We start from the raw sequence: 16,702 nt of genomic DNA, 5'->3' as shown, positions 1-16,702 counted from the left end.
CCCAATTGCTGCGAATGGAGCGCGGCGCTGCGACGAATTGATATTTGATGGTTATTATTAACAGTGGCCAATACAGCTGCGATATTTTCTTCAGTTCGCACTCTACGTAAGCGTGTTGGTGGTTTTATGCCCAAAAATGTAAATTTCGTGGGTCGATTAAACTGACCATAAAATTGAAGAAGCGCGCGATGAACTTTCTTTACAGAGCACGCATTTTAATAATAAATTCAATAATTTGCAAGCGTTGTTCGTTTGTGATTATAGAACAAACTGGAGATGTTTGAGAGTGAAAAAAAACTCGAAAAGTGCGGCAGCAATTTAAACCAGTGTTGCCAAAAAGATAATAGCTAAAAAATCACCCTACATATATAAGACGTATTGCCCTTTTGGCCTTTAGCTCTTTCACGGTTTAGTCATCAATAACTATTTTCTTATCGAGGCCTGTGTTGCTGTCTAGGAAAAATGTCTTTCCATACTCTACTATCTCGTTTATTTTAGCCATCCAGACCAAGAGTTCTATCATTAAGGATGCCTTAGTCATTTTGCCATCGAACTGAATCAATAGTGATTTTCCAGGGTAAATTTAATGTTTTATATAAGATAAAGACGAAGTTTACTGCCATCAATAGTAACGTTTTGTCTTAACCGGTGGATCGATGGATTAGTGCAAAACTAGTACCACTTTGAAAAAAAATCAACTAATGTTGGATTAATTTTTCTTCCCAAAGTACCATGAGTAATTTTATCCACCCGGTTTTCATATTTGATACTCAGTTCCATACGAAAACTGATGAAATGTTACGAGTATGATATTTATTTGTTTTTAGGACGCATCATTCTAAAATATTTTTTTCACTAGGAGATATTTCTTGGTAGCTAACACACATATTTTACTCAGAAATAATATAAAAGTTGACAAATTCCGATATCCAAGACAAAAAAAAAACTCAATTCAATTCCTTTTCTTTCCTTGGTTCTTATTAATAAGTATATTTATTCATATTTTTTTATTAATAAAACTTAATACAAATATATAATATGTATAAATGATCTAAAAAATAAATATTGTTAAGTTTATTTTTGAACAAACAAACACTAAAATTAATCGTAAGAAATATTTTCACAGAAGAATAAGAAAAAGAAGAAACTAAAACACAAAAACCAAAAAAGAAAAACTACATAATATAGTATTTGCATAATTCCATAACTATCCAATAATTTTTGTCATATCTTTGAAGCTTAAATTTAATCTCGACGAGCTGATCTTATGGAGTTTTCTTATTGAATCCATTTCATTCTCTGCACAACACTCACGACAAAATTGCGACGTAAGCAAATGTAAAGGACTTCGATAGAAAATATTTGAGTTTAGATTATTGCGATTTTTATAATGCGCCAAATAATGCAGGAGTAATTCGCAAGCTAAAATGCAGATAGCTGTTATCTTTGTGAAGCAGAACACTGATGGTACTAAGAACAGCAGGTAGCTTGATTTTGTGAATCCAAGAACGATGTCCTAGACGCAAAAAAGAAATAAAACAGAATTTAATTTTTATTTTGTCTAACTTATTTTCTTGTATAATATATTATTTACCTTATTTACACAGTCCATCCTAATGAAAGCCTCCTTATCGAATGGATTGTATGCAGCAATCTTCTTTGAGCAGGAGGGTTCATCAAAATCATCATCATCTGAGGGAGTTTTCAAGTATTCTTTTGGAATTTGAAAGGATTTTCTTTTCAAGTAGCGAACTGCTATTTTAGAACACTCTGGCTCTCCTGTCTCCGCATCAACTTCAATAGTTTGAGGTTGGATGGGAGGTTCACGTTCAGCAAAGATGTATTCTACTTCTCCAGTTTCGACATCCTGAAACAAGGTCAAATTATATGTTAACATTAAGATTCTGTTTGCCAAAAAAAGAACAATAAATTAAATAAAATTAACATCTATTCGAATGGATGGGACTCATATGCTCCAAAATACAAGAATAAATTCAAAAACAAGATAATCCATCAAAATCCACTGAACGCAAATATTTACTTTATATTCTTTATGTGCGTGTATTTTAAGAAAAACAGAATTATAAATAGGCTAGCATTGTGGCGTATGTGCAACAATTATGCAGCTATTTTTTAATGTGTAGTCAAATTTAACTTTATCAAATAAAATTAAATTATTTATTTAAAAATGTGGAATTTCCTAATTAGAGGCTAGAGAAACTATGACTCTTTTCTTACTAATGTATACCTAATTGTGAAGCGAGTTCCCTTAATCCTTGAACCTGCAGTATCACAAGAATAAACAGATAAATTTGTGGGCGAACAATAAGCATTCATTAAAAGAATAAGGTAGGTAAGGTTAGGTGTAGGTAGCTGCTGGAACTAAGGTAAACGCTCTTAGTCCAATGTTTAGTCCGTTGTGATACCACATGGATTTAGATTATATTAGAAATTATAGATATTAAGATAGATATTCTTTATTCTTTGTTAACAATTTTGATATGTACATTGTTATAACTTCTGAATAAATGTTAAATACATGACAAGGACTGTAGTCTGCTTGATGGGCATTTTTATTTATATATTTTAATTAAGTAATTTAACATATTAAAACATAATAATTATTATTATTTTTGTTTAAGTTTCATTTCAAATGACTATAAGTAACAAATTGTAATGGAAAAAATACTTTTAGATTAGTTTAATCGAAATAGACGAAATTATTTTTTTTTAATGTTAGGAACTTTCAGTTAAGTCTAAACATATTTTTAAGACTTTAAGAATAGTTAAATCAATTTAATCGAAATTAGAACAAAATTTGGGAGGATTCAGTATAATTAAAAACATTTTTAAAGGACTTTTAGATTAGTCAAATCAAAACAAAAATTTATTCGGTGAACGGATGCTTATGCCTGTTATTGGATTGAATCAAAAATGTTTATCGATGATTCGGCCTCTGTATTTTATTGCTTCTTTGTAGAATTCATAAATACGCGTCCAGTTCGTACCATTCATAACCTCTTCAACTTGCAGAAAGCAAACGCCAAGAAGTGTAAAACATATTCTTTCGCATGCTGATTACAGAGGGTGCAAAGATCGATAATCTAGTTACGATGGGGCTTAAAGTTTAGTGTGATCAGGATCCAATGACAGAATTGTTATATTCGCTGGTGAAATAGTTTCCGTCGTTGAGATTAAACACGCTCTTTGTGAAAATATTTTTTTTTACATTAAAAATACCATACATATATATATATCTTTGTGTTTATGATTTTTGTTTCTTAAAACTCTTCGATCAAAATTTGTTTTCTATAAGAGATTGCCTTTATGTAATACCTATCGAGGCGGGTAACCTCTTCTTCGCAGTTCAGTTCCAAGAAAATTTCTTCTTACATCTTTCAGGATAAGACATATTCCAATGAAATGAATAATATCTTTTCTTACTGCTAGGTTAAACAGAGTGCAAAAAACTGTCAAGTCTTCGGGATGTGGTATGAAGTTAAGTCTTACTGATTCTCTTCTCATTTTTCAGCCCGAAAATAATTTTTTTTTAACACAGGTTATGGTTCAGTATGCTGTAGGTTGATCTATGAACTGAAGACGTCACCATGTTGATACAGTCAACCCTATATTTTTCATTAACTTTAGATACTAAGTCATAGAGGGCATCTTTTACTACTTTTTTGTCATTTATCTGATGGCTTAAATTCAGGTTAAAGGTCCATTAGTTTTTCATACCGAAGTCCCTTCTTCTAGATCGTATACAATGCCATTACTTTTGGCAATATTCCACTTGGCAGATTAAGCACTTTCAATATATAGTCAACATGTAACTTAAGTGTTTTGATAAACAGGGGTGACAATCCAGTTTCGATGTTTATCATGTAGTTCGGTGTGTTGATCGGTAGCTGGAAAAATCTTTTTATATAAAATCTCAGCAACTTCTCAACAGTTTCATATTTTTCAAAACCCCAAGGATTCCGCAGTCCATGCTGAGAATATGGAAAGATCACTTCTCCAAATTATATAACGGCGATGACGAACCGAATTCCGCTGTAAGGGAGATAGAACCACTCAACCTCGGCGACGCAGATCAACAATTCCGCCTACCCGACCTTGACGAAGTGAAGATAGCTATATCTTAACTTAAGTCAAACAAAGCTGCTGGAGCTGACGGCATCGCTGCCGAACTATTCAAAGCAGCAGGCGATGACTTGGTAGGGAGCATACACCAACTCATCTGCAAAATATGGTCGGAAGAAAGCATGCCCGATGAGTGGAATCTCAGCATAGTGTGCCCGATACATAAGAAAAGAGACCCTCTAAACTGCGCCAACTACAGAGGCATCAGTCTCCTTAACATTGCGTATAAGATCCTCTCTGCCGTATTATGTGAACGTCTGAAGCCATTCGTCAACAACCTGATTGGTCCTTATCAGCGTGGCTTCAGACCAGGAAAGTCCACTATCGACCAAATATATACACTACGGCAGATCTTGGAAAAAACCCAGGAGCTTCAAATCGATACCCACCATCTCTTTATCGATTTTAAAGCCGCGTATGACGGCATCTATAGGGAAGAGCTCTACCGAGCAATGTCTAGTTTTGGCATCCCTGTCAAACTTATCCGTTTGTGCAGAATGACGATGGAGAATGCACGCTGCTCTATCAAGGTCGGAAAAGATCACACCGATGCATTTGATGTCAAAAAAGGTTTTAGACAAGGCGATGCACTGTCATGCGACTTCTTCAACATCGTTCTGGAAAGAATTGTGCAAAACTCAACCGTCAACACTAGAGGCACAATCTTCCAAAGGTCTATCCAATTACTGGGATACGCAGATGATATTGACATAGTTGGAAGATCAAAGCGTGATGTCAGTGGAGCGTTTTTGAGCATTGCGACGGAAGCGAAGAAGATGGGTTTAGTGGTCAATGAGGGCAAGACCAAGTATATGCTGTCATCAAAAAAGGACACTGAACGACGACGTCTTGGACAAAACGTCACCATGGACAGCTTTAACTTTGAGGTAGTTAAGGACTTTGTCTACCTAGGCACCGCTTTTAATGCAGACAACGACACCAGCGCTGAAATCAAGGATTCCGCAACTGCGATGAAAACCTTGTGAAATTAAGTTGTTTCCGAAGCATTTCTTCCATGTCGCGCTAATAGCACTTTAAGCTTTTATAAGTTTAACTATTAACTGATTTTCCATGTTTAGATTGCTGGTTATAATAACACCAAGATATTTGTAGGCTCTCACAACTTCGATCGGTTCACTGTTTAAGTACCACTGCTCATTCCTGGACATTCTGCCAGACCCCTTTTTAAAGACCATCACATTGGATTTGCTTAAATTGACCGTCAAATTCCACAACCTGGAGTATTCACTAAGCCGATTGATCATTATTGCAATGTTTCAGGTGAATATGCAAAAAGCACAACATCATCAGCAAATAAGAGAGCTCTGATCGCCATTCCCGCAAACTCTATTCCACCAGGTTAACTGTCAATAAGATCTACGATAAACAAAGCAAAAAGATTTGGGTTTAGGGGCCATTCTCGCTTTACTCCTATTGAGGTTTCGAACCATTCCGACATTTCATCAGAGTTCCAAACTGTAGCGTGATTTCCATCATAAAGATTTTCGTGGACTCTGCCAAACTTTGATGTCATTCCGGCATTATATAGTTTGTAAGACAACGCTCTTCTATCGATTGTGACGAAGGCTCCTCAAAATTAAACGAATAATACGTATAACTTCTTTTTTTTGTTCTAGAAAAGTGCCTGCAATGCTTCTTAAGATAAAAATGTTATCACTCGTGGAATAACCACTTCGAAAACCTGCCTGGAATTCCTCAAGTTTCGAGTTAAGAATATTGGTTTTCCGTTAATGCATTAATGAGCGACCTTTTTCAATATGAGCATACCTTTCATTCTCATCAGTGACGGATATTACTTGGTCCAATTCAGGGTCAAGCCACTGTCCGCGGCTAACAAATTCCAATCTTTTACAACCAGATTTGAATCGCCTACTCCATTATCTTTCTCGGTAGCCTATGCTATCCCATATTTTGTACTATCACAATGTAGTCAACATTCAGCTTCAGGGTTAAAATAAACAGTGACAGAAGACCAGTTTCCAAATAATACATATTATATTTTAGGGCGTTTATCAACAGAAAGAATATTTTCCTTAGAAAAAGCATAATAGGCTTTGAACTAGCTCATACTTCTGTACTCCCAATACTTGCGCACCATAAAACAGGATAGCGGGCAATAGTATTAAACACTCTACATTTTAAGTCAGTCGCTATTAGCTTGTTATTATAGATTCTTTTTCAATTTGCACACATTGCCGATTAAGCCATATTAAGTTTGCTTTTGAGATGTTTTTCTAATCTTAAATTGAAAGTTAACTCCGTTCCTAAATAAATATAAGACTTAACTACGTCTAAAGTTTTTCTGCCATATTTCTATTGCTCGACTCTCGCCGTTCTGCTAGATGCATTTTTAAAAATCGGGACTTTTGATTTTTCCGGATTAACTTCTAGATTCCATACTTGGCAATATTCTTCCAGTTTATTGATCATCAACTGTAGAGCAGTTGGTGACTCCGCAAGAATGACAATGTTATAGGCATAAATGATCAATTTGATCCGTTTGTTAGCAAGCTTCACTCCACAATCAACTAGAAAAAGTGCAAATGTCAAGGAGCTTGGATTACAGCCTTGTCTTAATCCTTGGTTCACTTCAATCCTCTCTGATTTTACTTTTCCATTATAAATGTATGCTATGGTGTTTGGTATAGTTTCTTAATAATGTTGACAAAATTATTTGACACTCCTAGATTAAATAGCTTGTATAGTAAAGCGTTTCTATTTATGGAATCAAAAGCTGCTATGAAATCAAAAAAGGCGTACAGTTTTTTTTATTTTGATCGAGTTTCCACTGCGTAAGTGAAGGAAGCACAAAGATGTTATCCAGTGTGGAATAACCTCTAAGAAAACTACTTTGAAATTTAGTAAGCTTGTTTTCATCTCGCACCCAACTGTTCAGTCTTTCGTAAGGAACGAATGTGAATATTTTGAAGGCTTTCGAACAGCAGGAAACGATATTCCTCTATAATTTCTAGGGTATTCTACATCACCCTTCTTTTGGATTGGCATTGGATTCAAAAAAGTGATCGGGGAACGTTCCAAATTTGAGCGTTAACTTTAAGCGCTTCTGTTAATTTGATTTAAAACAAAATCGTGCTATTTTTAAAGAACTCCATCGGTATACCATTTGATCCAGTGGCCTTACCATCTTTAAGACTTTGTAGAACACAACTCACTTAATTTTCAGTTATACTCTTATCGAGTTTCTCAATCCAAGTTGATGGTCGTGCATAATTCACAGAAGTATTAGAAATGTGTTGGAGATTAAGTGAATCTTTAAATTAACTTGGTTTAGAAATCGCCTTTTGGATATTTTTCAAATGATAATTATTATTCTTAAAATACATTTTATATTTGTATTTATTTGAGTTCAATGGTTTTGTTGATTACCAATCACAAAACCAAAAAACGATTTAGTTAGTAACGATAAGAGAACTGGCCAACTGATTTGATTGAATTTTCAACCTTGATTACGAAGACATTTTTTTTTAAAATAATTAAACTTAGAAAACAAAATAAAAATAATTGAAAAACATAAGTCAATATCACACACTATATAAACACATTATTAAAGATCTTATTAATTGATACGTTGATTTTTAATGATTTTCATTAAACTTATAATTTTACAACGCAAAAATGTTACTTAATTATTTATCTTTTATTTTGTATGCAGTTTGCTTGCTCAAATAAGTGTATACATTCGTTGTTTAACACATAAAATAAAGATAACAAAGTATTTATGTAGGTACAAATGAGAGGTAATAATTTAAAATTAATGACAATTAATTTAATGACTCAATTCTCAGGCATTTATTGAGTCTTAAGATAAAAACTTCTATCAACATACCATTGTTTGATGTTTGGTAAGATTTTTCCTAATGTATACAATTTTTTTCTTTCGATAATTTTTGTATTTTGGTTATATTTCTAAGTTAACAACTTTTGTATATTTGTATGTCTTCAATTTTTCAAGTTTTGAAATGCAATTGTAAAAAGTAGATGAAAATGGAATGAATAAACAAAACTAAGTTTTGTCCATGTATTATGATTTTATAAGGTGCTCTGAAGGCCAAACACCGAAGATGGTGGTGTGCTCGTTCACCTCCTATTGCTGACTCAATTGGACCTTCTAAGCGAATAATCCAAGATCTTTGACTATAAGCTAGAGTTGAGAACGATAGCTAGTAGGATACTGATTTTCTGTCAAGATTTCGAGCCTGAACCGGCTGTCAGTGTGAAAATAATAATATGATTTAAAAAGAAATTACTAGATGGTCCAATGTGTTACAAAAATAGGACCAAAGAGAGGTAACTTTTAAGTATTATGCAGCTACCTCCGAGTTTTAACAGTCGTTTTATGTGACTGGGTTTAAACGGTTTATTTATGTTGTACATTTTTGAAAACTGAAAACGCTACTAGGTAAGTGTTCTTTTTGCAAAAGAAATTTCTTCGGAAATTGTGAATTAACGTCAGTAAGTAAGATACGAAGAACTGTGCAAGAGCTGAGTTATATGTCAAAATCTCGTTTCAGACATTTTGAAGGCATGCAAATTTATATACTTAATAATTTGTTTGATAAAAAACCCTTTTAAGCAACTTGTGCAGAACATTTCTAATCGTTTACATTCTCAAGAAAATATAGTATGCTACAGGCATGAACATTAAAATAGGCATAGACAGTTGCTAAGAGTAAACCCAAATTAAAACAACAACATGCATTAACCGTTATCAAAAAAGTTACGACTTTCTTATGCAAAATAATATGGTTTTTATTTGCTTGTTGATTGTTTGGAGATGAACCGTTCCTTAGGCAAGATTGTGTTTTTGGTGGACATTAAAATAGAATTGCATTGGAACACAGAGCTTAATATTTAACTAGTATCAAAAATATTAGTTTTAAATATTTTTATTTATTTTTATAAAACATTATCTTCACTTTAGGAAATAAATTCAAATTATTTTAATAATATTACGATTAATTCTAAGTAAAATATGGGTCGCGGTAAGCATTGCTCCCTTGAAGAGAAAGCTATCATTTTAGTTCTAAAAAGTGAGGGAAAATCTTTGAGGGAAATAGCCAGAACAATGAGCAGATCTTTCAAGTTGATTGCAAAAGCAATTTGACCGCTGAGATCAAAAAAAAAAAAAACAGACAGAAAAACCAAGCAAAACAACCCCAAGAGAAGACTGAAAGATAATTTGCGCCTCAAAAAAAGATCCTTACAAGGCTTTAAGGGAAATAAAAAACAAAGTACAGCTTTTAATAACTTCCAGAAGTGTTCGTAAAAGACTTGTTGAAGCTAACTTGCTCAGAAGGATCGCAAGAATGGTGCCCTTTCTAGCGATCTAAATTTAACAACGCGGTTTAAATTCGCCCACGATCATTTTGATTGGAGTGGGCCACAAGGAGGTTCAATTTTTTGTGGATGAACGAAACAAATATAAATTTGTTCGGAAGTGATGGCAGACAAACCGTTAGAAGGCTTAATTTAAAAGAACTGAATCCAAAATACATTCAGAAATAGGTCAAGAGTTGTGGCGGTAGTACCATACTTTGGGGTTGATTTTCTTGGTATACATACCAATACATTTGATTGAGGGAAAAATGGATAAAAATATGAAGGTGAATATCATGAAGAATACGACGCTGCCTTATGCGGACGAGAAACTGCCTCTCAAATGTGTTCTACAGCAGGACAACGACCCTAAGCACACATCTAAATGTGCTCAAAAGTATTTTTAGGACCAACAAATCAGCGTATTGGAGTGGCTATTCTGATTCCCTGACTAAAATCCCAGAGAACAATTTGGAAGAGATTTAAAATGTGAGGTTCGGAAACATTTAACAAAAAATAAAGTCGAACTGTGGAGGATGGTTCAACAGGAGTGGTACAAAATTTCAATGCCGACGATTAATTGACTCAATGACCAACAGATGTCACACTGTAATCAAAGCTAAGCTAGTTTTTAAATCCAGAATAGCTTTGCATTTAATTTAGTTTTTTTTTAAATCTTTGTATCTATTTTAATGTCCACAAAATTTGCTCCTTTTTTATACAATTATGAATTTAAAATACTTTATGTTATAATTTTACTACAAATAATGGGTAATTTTAGTTTGAAAGAAAAAAATAAGAAAATGAAGACTAAAAATGAAAAAAAAAAAATCGTTTTTAAGTCAATAAAAAAATGGATTTTTAAAACTCTGTTTGGTGTTTCTATTTTAATGTCCATATCTGTATGTACTCTCAACTTAAAACTTTTGTAGTAAGTTTTAATATTTTAAAAGGACTTTTCGATTTGTAAGCGATTCATTATCGCAATTTGAAAACATTTAACTGGTATAAGGATGCTTTAAATTACAGCTGAGTTTGACAGGTGTCAAATGCTAGCGTTCTCAATTGAAACCATTTGAAAACGCCCAAATAAGAACACATACAGGTGTATGTTAAGAATAGCAGGACATACTTTATTAGATTGTGAATATTTCAATAACGAAAATTCTTAAAAAAATAACATGATGGATATGGCATCTAACGGTCTTTCATTTCCATATTAGAGACTTTTAGCTTGACGTTATACTCTACTTTTCCCGGTGAACACACATTATTTCAAACCTTTTGAATATAGAGAGTTCATAAAAATAGCACTGCCTTTGATTTTATACTTTAAGTGTTAAAATTTAATTTTGTTTTTGTTTTTCGGTAAGTAAATACTTTACTATTAAAAGTTTTAAGTATTTGTCTAGCATACTCAAAATAAATAAACATTAGCTCAATAATAAACAATGAAACTGTCAAAATACTACACCGAAAAAATTCGAAAACTTATTAGAAAACTGCGTTTGGAGGAAAACGCGTACAAAAATATTCTAGACATCCTAGGCTGTTCAGCAAAAATAATCGGTAACGCCTTAAAATAACAAAATAAACGGCAAACGCAAGTGGAAAATCTCGAGGAGGTTATGTTACCCTATGTTGAAGAAGAAATGCCGTTGGTTTGGGTAACCAACAAGACAATGACCAAAAGCACACGTAAAAAAAGGCAAAATCATGGTTCGCGCAGAAGAAGCTATTCGTTATGGAGTGGCCCGCTAAGTCCCCAGACCTTAACCCCATCGAAAATTTGTGGAGGTATGTAAGGAACGCAGTTCATAAAGCAAAACATGGGAATTCGAAAGAATTGTGGGAAGCAGTGCGTGATTCGTGCAACGCCATACCAGTCGAGAGGTGTCAGGTTTTAGTGGACTCGATGCCACGTAGATGCAGTCATAAAAAACAATGGTTATGCAAGAAAGTACTAATAGTAAGCTAACATTATTTATATACTTTCATATAACTTATTACAGTTTTTCTTACTTATTACGTATTATAGATCCAGTACTTTGCCATGTACTGCTATTTTTGTGAACAGCTTTATATAAAAAAACGGTTTTTACTGTGACAAAGCGTACGCCAAAAAAAAAACACATCGAGACAGTCAAATTTCCTCGTCTCCGTCCCTTCGAAACCTCTTACTCTCATTTTTATAGCGTTTTGAATTCGAATCGGTATATACATACATGTTTTTACCTCGGAGAGTAGAGTGAAAAACTTCAGTTGAGATATTGAGACATTTGACATTTCTCGTCGAATTAGAAATAAAAACAATTTCTTCAATATTTAATTTTTTAATTTAACACTTTTACTTAAAAACGTGTTCACAAATTAATTTTAGCAAACAATTTTCGTTTGTCAATAAATTTAGGTAAACGTTCGTGGTAAATTTGTTTTCCTTTCTCTTTCTCTGAGTTACAGATAGATGGCATTAACAACTAAAACAGGAAAAGATGTGTTCAGAAAGAGTGTAACAAGGTTAAGGTTTCTTAGATTAGACTTTATTTGTATATATATGAGTACATGTCTTTAATAAAAATGTATGATATGTTTATTTCAATAGTAAAACCTTAACTAATAACTTAACTACTTTATTATCTATAATATACTGCATTGAAATATTTAATATTGAATTATAAAAGGCGGAAATAATAAAGTTCTACAATTTAAGAATATTTATATAAAATATCCATATCTTCTGCAATTGCGGTATCAATCGATATTTTCTGGCACAAAGTGTTAACGTAACATTTGTTTGTCATGTATTACTTTTTCAGCTTTTTTATACACCAACAAAATTAATCATGAAATTTGGCTGCGGTATTAATTATTTGAACACAGAATTTTCTATTTTTATAGTTATTCAGGCTTAGCCTTTAACTTTGATTAACATTCATTTATGAATAGCCTACAAAGTTAAGCAAACATCTATGAATAAGCCACAAAACTTTATTAAGAACTTTCCCTCACAGATTTTTCCTTGTCGCTATGTAACTGAACGATAAGATATAAATAGTTAGAGTATGAGCCAATAGTCTAGCTGCTATTGCTCTTAAATGAATTATTTGTAATATATTTTAATTTGTTACTGATAAAAATAAATAAATAAATAAATAGTTAGAACTGGAAAACTTATAAAAATAATGCATAAGACTTAAATTTTGGTTGAAGAACAAATTCGTATATTCTTTTCACAAAACCACTGACCTAGCGAGAATACAAATATTTTAACATTTGTACAAAAGTACTTTTCGGCTTATGTAATTAAGCCTTTAAAAGCAATACAATTTTTTTAATGTTCCTGCGTTGTTTTATTTTCATGATCCATGTTTACATTCTGTAACTCTCGTTAACTTCCCATAGGAAGTTATTGTAATGGGTCCGATTTGTCAAATTGAAAATTTTGACATTTCTCGACGTTTCAAGGTCCCTAGAGTCGAAATAAAAGATTTTTAGAAAGATGTCTGTGCGTGCGTGTGTACGTACGTTTGTACGTCCGTACGTCCGTACGTCCGTACGTTCGCGACGTTTTTTTCGTTGTCCATAGCTCAAGAACCAGAAGAGATATCGACTTCAAATAAATTTTGTTATACAGATAATAAGGCAGAAAGATGCAGAAAGGGCTCTGAAGAAAATTGCGTGGGTGGTTTTTTTACTATAGCAGTTTGAAAAAATGGTGAAAATTTTGGTTAACCCTAAATATCTTACGAACCAAAAGCGCTAGAGACTTGAATTAAATTTTATATAATAGATTGTAACGTGATACCAAACAGGTATATTTTTTGAAAAAAATCAATATAACGGTTTTTTTTTAAAATCAATAAAACTGAAAAAAAAAATTTGTTACCTCCAAAATTTTACGACCGAAATATGATTTTATCTTTAAAACAATTTTGTGCAACGAAGAATAATGTTTTTGACATCTGATAAAATTTTGAGAAAAATCTAATTGACAGTTTTTTTATAAAAAATAAAAATCTAAAAAAAAACATTACTCAAAGTTCGTAAAAATTGAATATCGATTCAAATATCTTTTCAAAAACTTGAAATTAAGGCTTCAATTTTATTTTATCTTGTAAGAAATATTGTTTTCAACATTCTGAAAAATTTTGAGAAAAATCGAATTGACAGTTTTTTTTACAAAAAATAAAAACCTAAAAAAAAAATTTATAAAAGTTGGTTAAAATTGATTTTCGACTCGAATATCTTTTCAAAACTTTGAGGTATTGTCTTTAATTTACTTTTATCTTTCAAAAAATCTTGTTGTCAACATTCAGTTAAAGTTTGAAAAAAATCGAATTGACAGTTTTTTTTACAAAAAATAAAAACCTAAAAAAAAAATTATAAAAGTTGGTAAAAATTGATTTTCGACTCAAATATCTTTTCAAAACTTTGAGATATTGGCTTTAATTATCTTTTATCTTTCAAAAAATCTTGTTGTCAACATACAATTAAAGTTTGAAAAAAATCGAATTGATAGTTTTTTTTACAAAAACTAAAAACCTAAAAAAAATAATTTATAAAAGTTGGTAAAAATTGATTTTTGACTCAAATATCTTTTCAAAACTTTGAGATATTGGCTTTAATTATCTTTTATCTTTCAAAAAATCTTGTTGTCAACATACAATTAAAGTTTGAAAAAAATCGAATTGATAGTTTTTTACAAAAAATAAAAACCTAAAAAAAATAATTTATAAAAGTTGGTAAAAATTGATTTTCGACTCAAATATCTTTTCAAAACTTTGAGATATTGGCTTTTATTTACTTTTATCTTTCAAAAAATCTTGCTGTCAACATTCAATTAAAGTTTGAAAAAAAATCGAATTGACAGTTTTTTTACAAAAAATAAAAACCTAAAAAAAATGTATAAAAGTTGGTAAAAATTGATTTTCGACTCAAATATCTCTTTAAAAATTTTAAGTATTGGCTTTAAAGTAATTTTATCTCATAAGAAATATTGTTGGTAAAATTTTTAAAAAATCGAATTGACAGTTTTTTTTACAAAAAATAAAATTCTAAAATAAAAACAATACTAAAACTTGGTAAAAATTTACTTTCGGCTCAAATAGCTTTTCAAAACTTAAAAATATTGGCTTGAAACTTATTTTATTTCACAGAACATATTGTTTTCGATATTCAGTAATTTCAATATAAAAATCCAACAGTCCGTTTTTTCATATAAAAAATAAAATCTACAAAAAGAGTACGCAAATTTGGTAAAAAATGATACGAGTACATAAAGACAAACTTTTAAGCAAGACAAATCGACAGACGGGATGGGAAGTTATCAGTGTGGGTCGCATCCCAGCCTCTTTTTTTCAATGTTCCTGCAACTCTCGCATCGATAAAATTAAGTCGATTAACTCTGAAAATTGTAACAAATCTGGGTTCTTATGCATTTTTCAACGGTCTGAGCGAAAAGTCAACGCATAAACGCAGCTAATAATAACAAAATAATAGTTGTAGTGCTTTCAGAGTTTTATGTTTCTAGGACCTAATACTCATTGGACTGTTGCACCACCTAATTTATTTTACTTACTAAATGTTTAAAACTGGCTTCAAATAACAAACTAATATTTCTCTAAATTCGTAATTTGGAATTGTTTCTAGATCTTCATTGTTGTGGCACCTAACAAGAGTAATTACTTTCACTTCATATTCGAATAATATTACTGCCAAAGGAACACAATGAGAGTACTAAGAAGTTGTTCATCCACAATTTTGAATTTTCTTTGAACGCCTCTGAACAGCTGACTACGTCCGCCATTTTTCAAAGGTGGTGAGTATGCACATCGTCTTGCACAAGTATTTATCCCCACATTTTTTTTATATGGAGTTAATACATATGCAAGTTTGTGTCCAAATCACAGCTTGTAGGCAAAAAGAGAGCATCCGTCGAAATTGGTTAGACACATTGATTTTACAGATCTAGATCAAGAATAAAATGACTAATTTTACCCATCTAAAACCCCAAAAGTCTACGATTTAATTTGAGCAAATATGATAAGATTATTGTCCTACCTGATTTTATTTAATATTTTAAGCTACTGTGTCCCAGTATATTTAGTGACTTCAATATGACGGTAGATTTGTTGAATATACGTTTGGTTTACAGAAAACTCATGGTCTAGAGTAGGCAATTCTTTGTGATGAAAATTGGCTACTTGTTAATTTTTTTTGTCTTCAAAAATCATACATTTTTTATGTTATAACATTATTTTGTCTCGCTTTTCATTTATCAAATATCAAAATTATTTATTGTAACCGCATAACTAGTTTAAATAATGCAATAGACAAATTATTCCAACGGACAACTAAACAATGCTCTAATTTAAAAGCTTTGAATTTATTCATTACCAATTATTGTACTTAAATAAAAATTATTGCAGCGCAAACAATAAGTTGGTTGTGTATATAAAAGTGTACACATGTTGAAAATTCGAAGGTGATGCCATTGACCTGATGGCCAATTTTAAAATTACCCATTCCAAATTTATATCACTTTAGTGACATCAGTTGCATCCTCCTTTTTTCTTGGTGCGACTGGGAAAATTTTTGAATTTCATTTTTTGTTTGTTTTATTGTTTGTATCGATATGTATTCTTTATTTGATTTTCAAAGACGTAAATCGCTTGTTTTTGAGTTTTTTTATTTTCTTTTTGTGTGAGCAAATTTTCACTTTGTGAATGCTATAAGAAGTGTGGATGATACACCTTCCTGCCATTATTTACAATAAACGTTGACTCAAACAAAAATGAAAAGTATTTGATAAATATCATTCAAACTTCTCTACAACTCTACAACGATGTAAACTTAGGACAGAGAATTAAAATTAGATTGGTTTTATAAGAGTTATAAAATCATATGTAGGTATTAAATACACATATTATCTTTCTTAAAAAAGCAGTCAACTCAAATAAAATATAAATTGAAATGATAAAATGTAATTTCGTATTAAATTCGATTAAGACCCACATGCAAGAGGATTATAAAGGGTGATTTTTAAGCTATTATTTGTTTGGCAACACTGGTTTAAACAGCTGACGCACTTTTCGTGTTTTGTTTCACTTTCAAACATCTTTGGTTTAACCATGAACCTTCTTACAAACGAAAAACGTTTGTAAATTATTGAATTTTATTATCAAAATGCGTGCTCTTAAAG

At 31.6% G+C, this 16,702-nt stretch overlaps 1 protein-coding gene across 1 annotated transcript in view; it reads right to left on the bottom strand.

Moving 5' to 3' along the window:
- Positions 1 to 956: 956 nt before the first annotated feature.
- The window catches only part of LOC129948374 (uncharacterized), a 52,075-nt gene continuing 36,329 nt past the window's right edge, over positions 957 to 16,702 (bottom strand). Inside the window, exons 2-3 of the mRNA XM_056059349.1 lie at positions 1,595 to 1,867; positions 957 to 1,516 (exon numbers count right to left, since the gene is read on the bottom strand). Of these exons, the coding sequence (XP_055915324.1) occupies positions 1,208 to 1,516; positions 1,595 to 1,867 (582 nt within the window). The 3' untranslated portion in view covers positions 957 to 1,207. The remainder of the gene's footprint in view (positions 1,517 to 1,594; positions 1,868 to 16,702) is intronic.

Source organism: Eupeodes corollae, chromosome 2 (assembly GCF_945859685.1).
Source record: "Eupeodes corollae chromosome 2, idEupCoro1.1, whole genome shotgun sequence".
Classification (NCBI taxonomy): Eukaryota; Metazoa; Arthropoda; class Insecta; order Diptera; family Syrphidae; genus Eupeodes; species Eupeodes corollae.
The sequence above is the reverse complement of the archived record's forward strand: the minus strand, read 5'-3'. Positions and strand labels throughout refer to the sequence as shown.